The 15,093-nt window shown below is 25.5% G+C and overlaps 1 protein-coding gene across 1 annotated transcript; it reads right to left on the bottom strand.

The window, feature by feature from the left end:
- LOC119496236 (cytosolic iron-sulfur assembly component 2B-like) lies at positions 1-1,698 on the bottom strand (the record flags this gene model as incomplete). The annotated part of the gene is made up of 4 exons (XM_037783405.1): positions 1-601; positions 982-1,027; positions 1,230-1,355; positions 1,609-1,698. Coding segments are annotated over 4 exons (366 nt in total), but the record flags the coding sequence as incomplete, so codon positions are not given.
- Positions 1,699-15,093: the final 13,395 nt, after the last annotated feature.

The raw sequence follows: 15,093 nt of genomic DNA, 5'->3' as shown, positions 1-15,093 counted from the left end.
AAAATATCTTCATCTTTTATTTGTAATTTCTGGTCTATACATTTTTAATATGATGTCAAAAGCATCAATATTATATACGTGTGTGGATTGTTGCTGCAGATGTTGAGTCTAAATATTATTCTAAAAATGATTCATTGCATCCGTTAGAATACAGATTTAATAATATAAAACAGGAAATACACTGAATGACCTGACGGGCAGAGTTTCTCAACTTTTTCACCACAAAAATTCACAGATGGAAGTAGAATTACTAATACTGCTTTGTGCAGACTGTTCTGCATGATGACTAGCCGTCTGTATGGCTCTCTTTAGGAGGAAACATTCAATAATTGGGTTTGCTGCATCAGTGTCCGCCAGTTGCAGCTATTCACACCTGTATTGGTGATGGGCGGCCGGACACAGAGCTTGGCAGACACACCTCAGTCGTCAAAGACAGAGCCGAACACGATTGGCTGATCAGTGGCTGAAAGCAGAAGACGATGAAGCTGATTGGCTGCTCAGACGCCCTTAGGGGGGGTCAGGCACTGGTTGACCACCTCCAGCAGAGAGGAGTTCTCCAGAGCTGCTGCAACTCTCTCTTTGTCTGCCAGCTGTTTGTTCACTGCACAACATAGAAGAAAAATCACATAACATACAATCAAGTCCTCGCATTTAACAGTAACTACAGTATTATGACTAGTGGCCAGGGGTCAGCAACCTGCAGCTCCGGAGCCACATGTGTCTCTTTAGCCCCTCTCCTTTTCTGGTAAAGTTGTGACTTTATTCTGGAATAATACTATATAACACTCCGTAGTACATTTGCTCTTTGGCCCTCATAAACTGTGTTACCTTCATCACAATGATCAAATGTTTTGCGGCTCCAGACAGATTTATTTTTTTTACCCAGAACGGCTCTTTAGATAGTAAAGGTTGCTGACCCCTGACTAGTGGGGAATATGGTCTAATATCCCATCATGCCTGCCGTCTCTGTGTGATATTTACCTGCTTCCTCTGAGGCGTGAGTCCCGGGAGTGATGTGGACGTCAATCTGAGCAGAAACAGAAAGAACACACAACGTTTAGACAGAAATCCCACACGGTATGACATGTTGTTCATATTAACTAACACTCAAAGGAGGTGATATTAAATGTGCATTCATAGTACCAACACACAAACACACACACACACACACACACACACACACACACACACACACACACACACACACACACACACACACACACACATACTTTGAATCGGTCTGGCAGCGAGCGCAGCAGCTTCACTTTGATTGACAGGCCAATGAGTGTTGCCATGCTGCAGTGGGGGATGGTGGGCGTGAACTCAATACCCACAATGCTCTCTGCATCATTAACCTGAGAAAAACACACAGATAGAAAGAGACTTAATTAACAACATACTGAATGCAATTAACTTATTGTTTTAACTCGTTAAGGACGTAGGATGTTTCTGCAGTGAGGACGGCTGGAGAGTGTGAAAGTTACTTGTTTATTTCTTTAGTAAGTGCAGTAAAAGTTCTGTAAAGTCAGGTCAGTAACAGACAGATCGATGGCATATCCTGCTTTTTCCTGCATTCACCCAGTAGTAAATCAAATTAAAGGTGCGTACCTGGACTCGGACTTGCTCCACGACATTGAGTTCCTCCAGAGACAGAGGATGCTCCGGGTCGTTGATGGATCTGATCAGATGTAACTTTAGTTAAAGAATTTAAAACACAAGTTCTGCCTCTGTTCTGATGTAGTCAGTATATTATTATTATTAATATTATTATGTATTATGTGAGACACTAATAATATTACAGTGGTTTCTATTGTTATATCACAAGTTATGTAATTGTGCGTTTACTGTAAATAACCTAAAATAAGTAATAAAGGGCACACGTGAATTAAGAAATGTTACTTATTTTATTGTAAATGTCTTTTTCATCTGATCTGATCTGAGCTGTTGGAATATGTGTTACACATCGTTAAACTCTGAGTCTCTCTGTTAAACTCTGAGTCTCTCCGTTAAACTCTGAATCTCTCTGTTAAACTCTGAGTCTCTCCGTTAAACTCTGAATCTCTCTGTTAAACTCTGAATCTCTCTGTTAAACTCTGAATATCTCCGTTAAACTCTGAATATCTCCGTTAAACTCTGAATCTCTCTGTTAAACTCTGAATCTCTCTGTTAAACTCTGAATATCTCCGTTAAACTCTGAGTCTCTCCGTTAAACTCTGAATCTCTCTGTTAAACTCTGAGTCTCTCTGTTAAACTCTGAATCTCTCTGTTAAACTCTGAATCTCTCTGTTAAACTCTGAGTCTCTCCGTTAAACTCTGAGTCTCTCCGTTAAACTCTGAGTCTCTCCGTTAAACTCTGAATCTCTCTGTTAAACTCTGAGTCTCTCCGTTAAACTCTGAGTCTCTCCGTTAAACTCTGAATATCTCCGTTAAACTCTGAGTCTCTCAGGATGAATCAGTGGCGCAGCAGCGGAGAAAAAACATGAAGGCCTATGAAGAGAAGGTTGCGTCACGCGTCATCATCGCGTCTTATCTCCGTGGGGATTGCGCATGCGCAGTAGAATATGGCCTGCACTTGAGTTACACTGCGCATGCGTGGTACTAAACACACAAGACCCATGTGCTAGCCTCCTTCCATAGGCCTTGGAACTACGGAGAGCGACAGAGTCCAAAACGCGCTACAGAGAAAGTATTAAAGGGACAGTACACTTCTTCTTACCAGCTAAAAGGTGCATTACCTCCAGCTGCTGGACTGGAGTGGGGAGCAGGAGATTGGCAAGGAAATAAATACAAAAATAAAAAAATAATAATAATAATAATAAAACATTATATATATATACACATAGAAAAAAAATAAATAACAGGTTGGATTTGGGTCCACTATTGACTGGAATATATATATATATATATATATATACAAATAATACTAAAATAAACAGATCCCTCCTCTAAACAGATAGATGGGTAGTGACCATGTTCAGTGGTGGAAGAAGTACCTCTATCACTATATTTAGATATAGTATCTCAGGATACTATATCTAAAAATATCTATAAAGTTTGAAAAAAAAAGTCTAAACAATCTCTGAAAAAAGTAAAAAGAAAAAAAAATGTTTGAAAAAAATGTCTGAAAAATGTCTGAAAAATGTCTGAAAAAAACGTTTGAAAAAAAAGTTTGAAAAATGTTGGAAAACAAAAGTCTAAATGTCTGATAGAGGTAAAAAAAAAAAAAAAAGTCTAAACAATGTCTGATAAAGATTAAAAAAAAAAAAAAAAGTCTGAAAAAATGACTGAAAAATAAGTTTGAAAACAAAAGTCCGAAAAATGTCTGAAAAAAAGTTTGAAAAAAAAAATCCGAAAAATGTTGGAAAACAAAAGTTTGAAAAATGTTGGAAAAAAAGTCTAAACAATGTCTGAAAAGGGTAAAAAAAAAAAAAAAAAAAAAAGTATGAAAAATGTCTGAAAAAAAAATTTTAAAAAAAAGTCCGAAAAATGTCTGAAAAAAATCGTTTGAAAAAGAAAGTTTGAAAAATGTTGGAAAACAAAATTCTAAACAATGTCTGATAGAGGTAAAAAAAAAAAAAAAAAGTCTGAAAAATGTCCGAAAAATGTTGGAAAACAAAAGTCTAAACAATATCTGAAAGAGGTAAAAAAAAAAAAAGTCTGAAAAAAAAATTTGAAAAAAAAGTCCGAAAAATATCTGAAAAAAAAGTTTAAAAAAAAGTCCGAAAAATGTCTGAAAAAGAGTTTGAAAAAAAAGTTTGAAATATGTCTGAAAACAGTAAAAAAAATAAAATAAAGTCTGAACAATGTCTGAAAAGAAAGTCCAAAAAATGTCTGAAAAAAAATCGTTTGAAAAAGAAAGTTTGAAAAATGTTGGAAAACAAAATTCTAAACAATGTCTGATAGAGGTAAAAAAAAAAAAAAGTATGAAAAATGTATGAAAAAAAAGTTTGAAAAAAAAGTCCAAAAAATATCTGAAAAAAACGTTTGAAAAAAAAAGTTTGAAAAATGTTGGAAAACAAAAGTCTAAACAATGTCTGATAGAGGTAAAAAAAAAAAAAATGTCTGAAAAATGTTGGAAAACAAAAGACTAAACAATATCTGAAAGAGGTAAAAAAAAAAAAAAAATCTGAAAAAAAAAGTTTAAAAAAAAGTCCGAAAAATGTCTGAAAAAAATCGTTTGAAAAAGAAAGTTTGAAATATGTTGGAAAACAAAATTCTAAACAATGTCTGATAGAGGTAAAAAAAAAAAAAAAGTCTGAAAAATGTCTGAAAAAAAAGTTTGAAAAAAAAGTCCAAAAAATATCTGAAAGAAACGTTTGAAAAAAAAAGTTTGAAAAATGTTGGAAAACAAAAGTCTAAACAATGTCTGATAGAGGTAAAAAAAAAAAAATGTCTGAAAAATGTTGGAAAACAAAAGTCTAAACAATATCTGAAAGAGATAAAAAAAAAAAAAAGAAATCTGAAAAAAAAGTTTAAAAAAAAGTCCGAAAAATGTCTGAAAAAAATCGTTTGAAAAAGAAAGTTTGAAAAATGTTGGAAAACAAAATTCTAAACAATGTCTGATGGAGGTAAAAAAAAAAAAAATTCTGAAAAATGTCCGAAAAATGTTGGAAAACAAAAGTCTAAACAATATCTGAAAGAGGTAAAAAAAAAAAAAGAATGATAAAAAAAGTTTGAAAAAAAAGTCCGAAAAATATCTGAAAAAAAAGTTTAAAAAAAAAGTCCGAAAAATGTCTGAAAAAGAGTTTGAAAAAAAAGTTTGAAATATGTCTGAAAACAGTAAAAAAAAATAAAATAAAGTCTGAAAAATGTCTGAAAAGAAAGTCAGAAAAATGTCTGAAAAAAAAGTTTGAAAAAAAATTTCTGAAAAAAAAGTTGGAAAACAAAAGTCGAAACAATATCTGAAAAAGGCAAAAAAAAAAAAAAAAGTCTGAAAAAAAATGTTGGAAAAAAAGTCTAAACAATGTCTGAAAAAGATTAAAAAAAAAAAAAAAAAGTCTGAAAAATGTCTGAAAAAAAAGTTTGAAAAACAATTTCTGAAAAAAAAGTTGGAAAACAAAAGTCTAAACAATATCTGAAAAAGGCAAAAAAAAAAAAAAAAAAGTCTGAAAAAAAAGTTTGTAAAAAAAGTCCGAAAAATGTCTGAAAAAAAACGTTTAAAAAAAAAGTTTGAAAAATTTTGGAAAAAAGAAGTCTAAACAATGTCTGAAAAAGATTAAAAAAAAAAAAAAAAAGTCTGAAAAATGTCTGAAAAAAAAGTTTGAAAAAAAAATCCAAAAAATATCTGAAAAAAAAGTTTGAAAAAAAAATCCGAAAAATGTTGGAAAACAAAAGTTTGAAAAATGTTGGAAAAAAAGTCTAAACAATGTCTGAAAAGGGTAAAAAAAAAAAAAAAAAAAGTATGAAAAATGTCTGAAAAAAAATCGTTTTACAAAGAAAGTTTTAAAAATTTTGGAAAACAAAATTCTAAACAATGTCTGATAGAGGTAAAAAAAAAAAAAAAAAGTCTGAAAAATGTCCGAAAAATGTTGGAAAACAAAAGTCTAAACAATATCTGAAAGAGGTAAAAAAAAAAAAGAATGATAAAAAAAGTTTGAAAAAAAAGTCCGAAAAATATCTGAAAAAAAAGTTTAAAAAAAAGTCCGAAAAATGTCTGAAAAAGAGTTTGAAAAAAAAGTTTGAAATATGTCTGAAAACAGTAAAAAAAATAAAATAAAGTCTGAAAAATGTCTGAAAAGAAAGTCAGAAAAATGTGTGAAAAAAAAGTTTGAAAAAAAAATGTCTGAAAAAAAAGTTGGAAAACAAAAGTCTAAACAATATCTGAAAAAGGCAAAAAAAAAAAAAAAGTCTGAAAAAAAAAGTTTGAAAAATTTTGGAAAAAAGAAGTCTAAACAATGTCTGAAAAAGATTAAAAAAAAAAAAAAAAGTCTGAAAAATGTCTGAAAAAAAAGTTTGAAAAAAAAATCCGAAAAATGTTGGAAAACAAAAGTTTGAAAAATGTTGGAAAAAAGTCTAAACAATGTCTGAAAAGGGTAAAAAAAAAAAAAAAAAAAAGTATGAAAAATATCTGAAAAAAAAGTTTGAAAAAAAGTCCGAAAAATGTCTGAAAAAAATCGTTTGAAAAAGAAAGTTTGAAAAATGTTGGAAAACAAAATTCTAAACAATGTCTGATAGAGGTAAAAAAAAAAAAAAAGTCTGAAAAATGTCCGAAAAATGTTGGAAAACAAAAGTCTAAACAATATCTGAAAGAGGTAAAAAAAAAAAAAGAATGATAAAAAAAGTTTTAAAAAAAGTCCGAAAAATGTCTGAAAAAGAGTTTGAAAAAAAAGTTTGAAATATGTCTGAAAACAGTAAAAAAAATAAAATAAAGTCTGAAAAATGTCTGAAAAGAAAGTCAGAAAAATGTCTGAAAAAAAAGTTTGAAAAAAAATGTCTGAAAAAAAAGTTGGAAAACAAAAGTCTAAACAATATCTGAAAAAGGCAAAAAAAAAAAAAGTCTGAAAAAAAAGTTTGTAAAAAAAGTCCGAAAAATGTCTGAAAAAAATGTTTGAAAAAAAAAGTTTGAAAAATTTTGGAAAAAAGAAGTCTAAACAATGTCTGAAAAAGATTAAAAAAAAAAAAAAAAAGTCTGAAAAATGTCTGAAAAAAAAGTTTGAAAAAAAAATCCAAAAAATATCTGAAAAAAAGTTTGAAAAAAAAATCCTAAAAATGTTGGAAAACAAAAGTTTGAAAAATGTTGGAAAAAAAGTCTAAACAATGTCTGAAAAGGGTAAAAAAAAAAAAAAAAAAGTATGAAAAATGTCTGAAAAAAATCGTTTGAAAAAGAAAGTTTGAAAAATGTTGGAAAACAAAATTCTAAACAATGTCTGATAGAGGTAAAAAAAAAAAAAAGTCTGAAAAATGTCCGAAAAATGTTGGAAAACAAAAGTCTAAACAATATCTGAAAGAGGTAAAAAAAAAAAAAGAATGATAAAAAAAGTTTGAAAAAAAAGTCCGAAAAATATCTGAAAAAAAAGTTTAAAAAAAAGTCCTAAAAATGTCTGAAAAAGAGTTTGAAAAAAAAGTTTGAAATATGTCTGAAAACAGTAAAAAAAATAAAATAAAGTCTGAAAAATGTCTGAAAAGAAAGTCAGAAAAATGTCTGAAAAAAAAGTTTGAAAAAAAAATGTCTGAAAAAAAAGTTGGAAAACAAAAGTCTAAACAATATCTGAAAAAGGCAAAAAAAAAAAAGTCTGAAAAAAAAGTTTGTAAAAAAAGTCCGAAAAATGTCTGAAAAAAACGTTTGAAAAAAAAAGTTTGAAAAATTTTGGAAAAAAGAAGTCTAAACAATGTCTGAAAAAGATTAAAAAAAAAAAAAAAGTCTGAAAAATGTCTGAAAAAAAAGTTTGAAAAAAAATCCAAAAAATATCTGAAAAAAACGTTTGAAAAAAAAAGTTTGAAAAATGTTGGAAAACAAAAGTCTAAACAATGTCTGATAGAGGTAAAAAAGAAAAATGTTGGAAAACAAAAGTCTAAACAATATCTGAAAGAGGTAAAAAAAAAAAAAAAAAATCTGAAAAAAAAGTTTAAAAAAAAGTCCGAAAAATGTCTGAAAAAAATCGTTTGAAAAAGAAAGTTTGAAAAATGTTGGAAAACAAAATTCTAAACAATGTCTGATGGAGGTAAAAAAAAAAAACAGTCTGAAAAAATGTCCGAAAAATGTTGGAAAACAAAAGTATAAACAATATCTGAAAGAGGTAAAAAAAAAAAAAGTCTGAAAAAAAAGTTTGAAAAAAAGTCCGAAAAATATCTGAAAAAAAAGTTTAAAAAAAAGTCCGAAAAATGTCTGAAAAAGAGTTTGAAAAAAAAGTTTGAAATATGTCTGAAAACAGTAAAAAAAAAATAAAATAAAGTCTGAAAAATGTCTGAAAAGAAAGTCAGAAAAATGTCTGAAAAAAAGTTTGAAAAAAAAGTCAGAAAAAAAAGTTGGAAAACAAAAGTCTAAACAATATCTGAAAAAGGCAAAAAAAAAAAAGTCTGAAAAAAAAGTTTGTAAAAAAAGTCCGAAAAATGTCTGAAAAAAACGTTTGAAAAAAAAAAGTTTGAAAAATTTTGGAAAAAAGAAGTCTAAACAATGTCTGAAAAAGATTAAAAAAAAAAAAAAAAGTCTGAAAAATGTCTGAAAAAAAAGTTTGAAAAAAAAATCCAAAAAATATCTGAAAAAAACGTTTGAAAAAAAAAAGTTTGAAAAATGTTGGAAAACAAAAGTCTAAACAATGTCTGATAGAGGTAAAAAAGAAAAATGTTGGAAAACAAAAGTCTAAACAATATCTGAAAGAGGTAAAAAAAAAAAAAAAAAATCTGAAAAAAAAGTTTAAAAAAAAGTCCGAAAAATGTCTGAAAAAAATCGTTTGAAAAAGAAAGTTTGAAAAATGTTGGAAAACAAAATTCTAAACAATGTCTGATGGAGGTAAAAAAAAAAAACAGTCTGAAAAATGTCCGAAAAATGTTGGAAAACAAAAGTATAAACAATATCTGAAAGAGGTAAAAAAAAAAAGTCTGAAAAAAAAGTTTGAAAAAAAGTCCGAAAAATATCTGAAAAAAAGTTTAAAAAAAAGTCCGAAAAATGTCTGAAAAAGAGTTTGAAAAAAAAGTTTGAAATATGTCTGAAAACAGTAAAAAAAAAATAAAATAAAGTCTGAAAAATGTCTGAAAAGAAAGTCAGAAAAATGTCTGAAAAAAAGTTTGAAAAAAAAGTCAGAAAAATGTCTGAAAAAAAAGTTTGAAAAAAAATGTCTGAAAAAAAAGTTGGAAAACAAAAGTCTAAACAATATCTGAAAAAGGCAAAAAAAAAAAAAAAAGTCTGAAAAAAAATGTTGGAAAAAAAGTCTAAACAATGTCTGAAAAATATTAAAAAAAAAAAAAAAAGTCTGAAAAATGTCTAAAAAAAAAGTTTGAAAAACAATTTCTGAAAAAAAAGTTGGAAAACAAAAGTCTAAACAATATCTGAAAAAGGCAAAAAAAAAAAAAAAAAGTCTGAAAAAAAAGTTTGTAAAAAAAGTCCGAAAAATGTCTGAAAAAAACGTTTGAAAAAAAAAAGTTTGAAAAATTTTGGAAAAAAGAAGTCTAAACAATGTCTGAAAAATATTAAAAAAAAAAAAAAAAAGTCTGAAAAATGTCTGAAAAAAAAGTTTGAAAAAAAAATCCAAAAAATATCTGAAAAAAAGTTTGAAAAAAAAATCCGAAAAATGTTGGAAAACAAAAGTTTGAAAAATGTTGGAAAAAAAGTCTAAACAATGTCTGAAAAAGATTAAAAAAAAAAAAAAAAGTCTGAAAAATGTCTGAAAAAAAAGTTTGAAAAAAAAATCCAAAAAATATCTGAAAAAAAGTTTGAAAAAAAAATCCGAAAAATGTTGGAAAACAAAATTTTGAAAAATGTTTGAAAAAAAGTCTAAACAATGTCTGAAAAGGGTAAAAAAAAAAAAAAAAAAAGTATGAAAAATGTCTGAAAAAAATCGTTTGAAAAAGAAAGTTTGAAAAATGTTGGAAAACAAAATTCTAAACAATGTCTGATAGAGGTAAAAAAAAAAAAAAAGTCTGAAAAATGTCCGAAAAATGTTGGAAAACAAAAGTCTAAACAATATCTGAAAGAGGTAAAAAAAAAAAAAGAATGATAAAAAAAGTTTTAAAAAAAAGTCCGAAAAATATCTGAAAAAAAAGTTTAAAAAAAAGTCCGAAAAATGTCTGAAAAAGAGTTTGAAAAAAAAGTTTGAAATATGTCTGAAAACAGTAAAAAAAATAAAATAAAGTCTGAAAAATGTCTGAAAAGAAAGTCAGAAAAATGTCTGAAAAAAAAGTTTGAAAAAAAAGTCAGAAAAAAAAGTTGGAAAACAAAAGTCTAAACAATATCTGAAAAAGGCAAAAAAAAAAAGTCTGAAAAAAAAGTTTGTAAAAAAAGTCCGAAAAATGTCTGAAAAAAAACGTTTGAAAAAAAAAGTTTGAAAAATTTTGGAAAAAAGAAGTCTAAACAATGTCTGAAAAAGATTAAAAAAAAAAAAAAAGTCTGAAAAATGTCTGAAAAAAAAGTTTGAAAAAAAAATCCAAAAAATATCTGAAAAAAAGTTTGAAAAAAAAAGTTTGAAAAATGTTGGAAAACAAAAGTCTAAACAATGTCTGATAGAGGTAAAAAAGAAAAATGTTGGAAAACAAAAGTCTAAACAATATCTGAAAGAGGTAAAAAAAAAAAAGAATGATAAAAAAAGTTTTAAAAAAAGTCCGAAAAATGTCTGAAAAAGAGTTTGAAAAAAAAGTTTGAAATATATCTGAAAACAGTAAAAAAAATAAAATAAAGTCTGAAAAATGTCTGAAAAGAAAGTCAGAAAAATGTCTGAAAAAAAAGTTTGAAAAAAAATGTCTGAAAAAAAAGTTGGAAAACAAAAGTCTAAACAATATCTGAAAAAGGCAAAAAAAAAAAAAAAAGTCTGAAAAAAAAGTTTGTAAAAAAAGTCCGAAAAATGTCTGAAAAAAAACGTTTGAAAAAAAAAGTTTGAAAAATTTTGGAAAAAAGAAGTCTAAACAATGTCTGAAAAAGATTAAAAAAAAAAAAAAAAGTCTGAAAAATGTCTGAAAAAAAAGTTTGAAAAAAAAATCCAAAAAATATCTGAAAAAAAGTTTGAAAAAAAAATCCGAAAAATGTTGGAAAACAAAAGTTTGAAAAATGTTGGAAAAAAAGTCTAAACAATGTCTGAAAAGGGTAAAAAAAAAAAAAAAAAAGTATGAAAAATGTCTGAAAAAAATCGTTTGAAAAAGAAAGTTTTAAAAATGTTGGAAAACAAAATTCTAAACAATGTCTGATAGAGGTAAAAAAAAAAAAAAAAGTCTGAAAAATGTCCGAAAAATGTTGGAAAACAAAAGTCTAAACAATATCTGAAAGAGGTAAAAAAAAAAAAGAATGATAAAAAAAGTTTGAAAAAAAAGTCCGAAAAATATCTGAAAAAAAAGTTTAAAAAAAAGTCCGAAAAATGTCTGAAAAAGAGTTTGAAAAAAAAGTTTGAAATATGTCTGAAAACAGTAAAAAAAATAAAATAAAGTCTGAAAAATGTCTGAAAAGAAAGTCAGAAAAATGTCTGAAAAAAAAGTTTGAAAAAAAATGTCTGAAAAAAAAGTTGGAAAACAAAAGTCTAAACAATATCTGAAAAAGGCAAAAAAAAAAAAAAGTCTGAAAAAAAAAGTTTGAAAAATTTTGGAAAAAAGAAGTCTAAACAATGTCTGAAAAAGATTAAAAAAAAAAAAAAAAGTCTGAAAAATGTCTGAAAAAAAAGTTTGAAAAAAAAATCCAAAAAATATCTGAAAAAAAGTTTGAAAAAAAAATCCGAAAAATGTTGGAAAACAAAAGTTTGAAAAATGTTGGAAAAAAAGTCTAAACAATGTATGAAAAGGGTAAAAAAAAAAAAAAAAAAGTATGAAAAAAAAGTTTGAAAAAAAGTCCGAAAAATATCTGAAAAAAAGTTTAAAAAAAAGTCCGAAAAATGTCTGAAAAAGAGTTTGAAAAAAAAGTTTGAAATATGTCTGAAAACAGTAAAAAAAATAAAATAAAGTCTGAAAAATGTCTGAAAAGAAAGTCAGAAAAATGTCTGAAAAAAAAGTTTGAAAAAAAATGTCTGAAAAAAAAGTTGGAAAACAAAAGTCTAAACAATATCTGAAAAAGGCAAAAAAAAAAAAAAGTCTGAAAAAAAAAGTTTGAAAAAAAATGTCTGAAAAAAAAGTTGGAAAACAAAAGTCTAAACAATATCTGAAAAAGGCAAAAAAAAAAAAAAAGTCTGAAAAAAAATGTTGGAAAAAAAGTCTAAACAATGTCTGAAAAAGATTAAAAAAAAAAAAAAAAGTCTGAAAAATGTCTAAAAAAAAAGTTTGAAAAACAATTTCTGAAAAAAAAGTTGGAAAACAAAAGTCTAAACAATATCTGAAAAAGGCAAAAAAAAAAAAAAAAGTCTGAAAAAAAAGTTTGTAAAAAAAGTCCGAAAAATGTCTGAAAAAAACGTTTGAAAAAAAAAGTTTGAAAAATTTTGGAAAAAAGAAGTCTAAACAATGTCTGAAAAAGATTAAAAAAAAAAAAAAAAGTCTGAAAAATGTCTGAAAAAAAAGTTTGAAAAAAAAATCCAAAAAATATCTGAAAAAAAGTTTGAAAAAAAAAATCCGAAAAATGTTTGAAAACAAAAGTTTGAAAAATGTTGGAAAAAAAGTCTAAACAATGTCTGAAAAGGGTAAAAAAAAAAAAAAAAAAGTATGAAAAATGTCTGAAAAAAATCGTTTGACAAAGAAAGTTTGAAAAATGTTGGAAAACAAAATTCTAAACAATGTCTGATAGAGGTAAAAAAAAAAAAAAAAGTCTGAAAAATGTCCGAAAAATGTTGGAAAACAAAAGTCTAAACAATATCTGAAAGAGGTAAAAAAAAAAAAGAATGATAAAAAAAGTTTGAAAAAAAAGTCCGAAAAATATCTGAAAAAAAAGTTTAAAAAAAAGTCCGAAAAATGTCTGAAAAAGAGTTTGAAAAAAAAGTTTGAAATATGTCTGAAAACAGTAAAAAAAATAAAATAAAGTCTGAAAAATGTCTGAAAAGAAAGTCAGAAAAATGTGTGAAAAAAAAGTTTGAAAAAAAATGTCTGAAAAAAAAGTTGGAAAACAAAAGTCTAAACAATATCTGAAAAAGGCAAAAAAAAAAAAAAGTCTGAAAAAAAAAGTTTGAAAAATTTTGGAAAAAAGAAGTCTAAACAATGTCTGAAAAAGATTAAAAAAAAAAAAAAAAGTCTGAAAAATGTCTGAAAAAAAAGTTTGAAAAAAAAATCCAAAAAATATCTGAAAAAAAGTTTGAAAAAAAAAATCCGAAAAATGTTGGAAAACAAAAGTTTGAAAAATGTTGGAAAAAAAGTCTAAACAATGTCTGAAAAGGGTAAAAAAAAAAAAAAAAAAGTATGAAAAATGTCTGAAAAAAATCGTTTGACAAAGAAAGTTTGAAAAATGTTGGAAAACAAAATTCTAAACAATGTCTGATAGAGGTAAAAAAAAAAAAAAAAGTCTGAAAAATGTCCGAAAAATGTTGGAAAACAAAAGTCTAAACAATATCTGAAAGAGGTAAAAAACAAAAAGAATGATAAAAAAAGTTTGAAAAAAAAGTCCGAAAAATATCTGAAAAAAAAGTTTAAAAAAAAGTCCGAAAAATGTCTGAAAAAGAGTTTGAAAAAAAAGTTTGAAATATGTCTGAAAACAGTAAAAAAAATAAAATAAAGTCTGAAAAATGTCTGAAAAGAAAGTCAGAAAAATGTCTGAAAAAAAAATTTGAAAAAAAATGTCTGAAAAAAAAGTTGGAAAACAAAAGTCTAAACAATATCTGAAAAAGGCAAAAAAAAAAAAAAGTCTGAAAAAAAAAGTTTGAAAAATTTTGGAAAAAAGAAGTCTAAACAATGTCTGAAAAAGATTAAAAAAAAAAAAAAAAGTCTGAAAAATGTCTGAAAAAAAAGTTTGAAAAAAAAATCCAAAAAATATCTGAAAAAAAGTTTGAAAAAAAAATCCGAAAAATGTTGGAAAACAAAAGTTTGAAAAATGTTGGAAAAAAAGTCTAAACAATGTCTGAAAAGGGTAAAAAAAAAAAAAAAAAAGTATTAAAAATGTCTGAAAAAAATCGTTTGACAAAGAAAGTTTGAAAAATGTTGGAAAACAAAATTCTAAACAATGTCTGATAGAGGTAAAAAAAAAAAAAAAGTCTGAAAAATGTCCGAAAAATGTTGGAAAACAAAAGTCTAAACAATATCTGAAAGAGGTAAAAAACAAAAAGAATGATAAAAAAAGTTTGAAAAAAAAGTCCGAAAAATATCTGAAAAAAAAAGTTTAAAAAAAAGTCCGAAAAATGTCTGAAAAAGAGTTTGAAAAAAAAGTTTGAAATATGTCTGAAAACAGTAAAAAAAATAAAATAAAGTCTGAAAAATGTCTGAAAAGAAAGTCAGAAAAATGTCTGAAAAAAAAATTTGAAAAAAAATGTCTGAAAAAAAAGTTGGAAAACAAAAGTCTAAACAATATCTGAAAAAGGCAAAAAAAAAAAAAAGTCTGAAAAAAAAAGTTTGAAAAATTTTGGAAAAAAGAAGTCTAAACAATGTCTGAAAAAGATTAAAAAAAAAAAAAAAAGTCTGAAAAATGTCTGAAAAAAAAGTTTGAAAAAAAAATCCAAAAAATATCTGAAAAAAAGTTTGAAAAAAAAATCCGAAAAATGTTGGAAAACAAAAGTTTGAAAAATGTTGGAAAAAAAGTCTAAACAATGTCTGAAAAGGGTAAAAAAAAAAAAAAAAAAGTATGAAAAATATCTGAAAAAAAAGTTTGAAAAAAAGTCTGAAAAATGTCTGAAAAAAATCGTTTGAAAAAGAAAGTTTGAAAAATGTTGGAAAACAAAATTCTAAACAATGTCTGATAGAGGTAAAAAAAAAAAAAAAGTCTGAAAAATGTCCGAAAAATGTTGGAAAACAAAAGTCTAAACAATATCTGAAAGAGGTAAAAAAAAAAAAGAATGATAAAAAAAGTTTTAAAAAAAGTCCGAAAAATGTCTGAAAAAGAGTTTGAAAAAAAAGTTTGAAATATGTCTGAAAACAGTAAAAAAAATAAAATAAAGTCTGAAAAATGTCTGAAAAGAAAGTCAGAAAAATGTCTGAAAAAAAAGTTTGAAAAAAAATGTCTGAAAAAAAAGTTGGAAAACAAAAGTCTAAACAATATCTGAAAAATGCAAAAAAAAAAAGTCTTAAAAAAAATTTTGTAAAAAAAGTCCGAAAAATGTATTAAAAAAATGTTTGAAAAAAAAAAGTTTGAAAAATTTTGGAAAAAAGAAGTCTAAACAATGTCTGAAAAAGATTAAAAAAAAAAAAAAAGTCTGAAAAATGTCTGAAAAAAAAGTTTGAAAAAAAAAATCCAAAAAATATCTGAAAAAAAGTTTGAAAAAAAAATCCGAAAAATGTTGGAAAACAAAAGTTTGAAAAATGTTGGAAAAAAAGTATAAACAATGTCTGAAAAGGGTAAAAAAAAAAAAAAAAAAAGTATGAAAAATGTCTGAAAAAAATCGTTTGAAAAAGAAA

Source organism: Sebastes umbrosus, chromosome 10, assembly GCF_015220745.1.
Source record: "Sebastes umbrosus isolate fSebUmb1 chromosome 10, fSebUmb1.pri, whole genome shotgun sequence".
Taxonomy (NCBI): domain Eukaryota; kingdom Metazoa; phylum Chordata; class Actinopteri; order Perciformes; family Sebastidae; genus Sebastes; species Sebastes umbrosus.
This window is presented reverse-complemented; position numbering and strand designations above follow the sequence as displayed.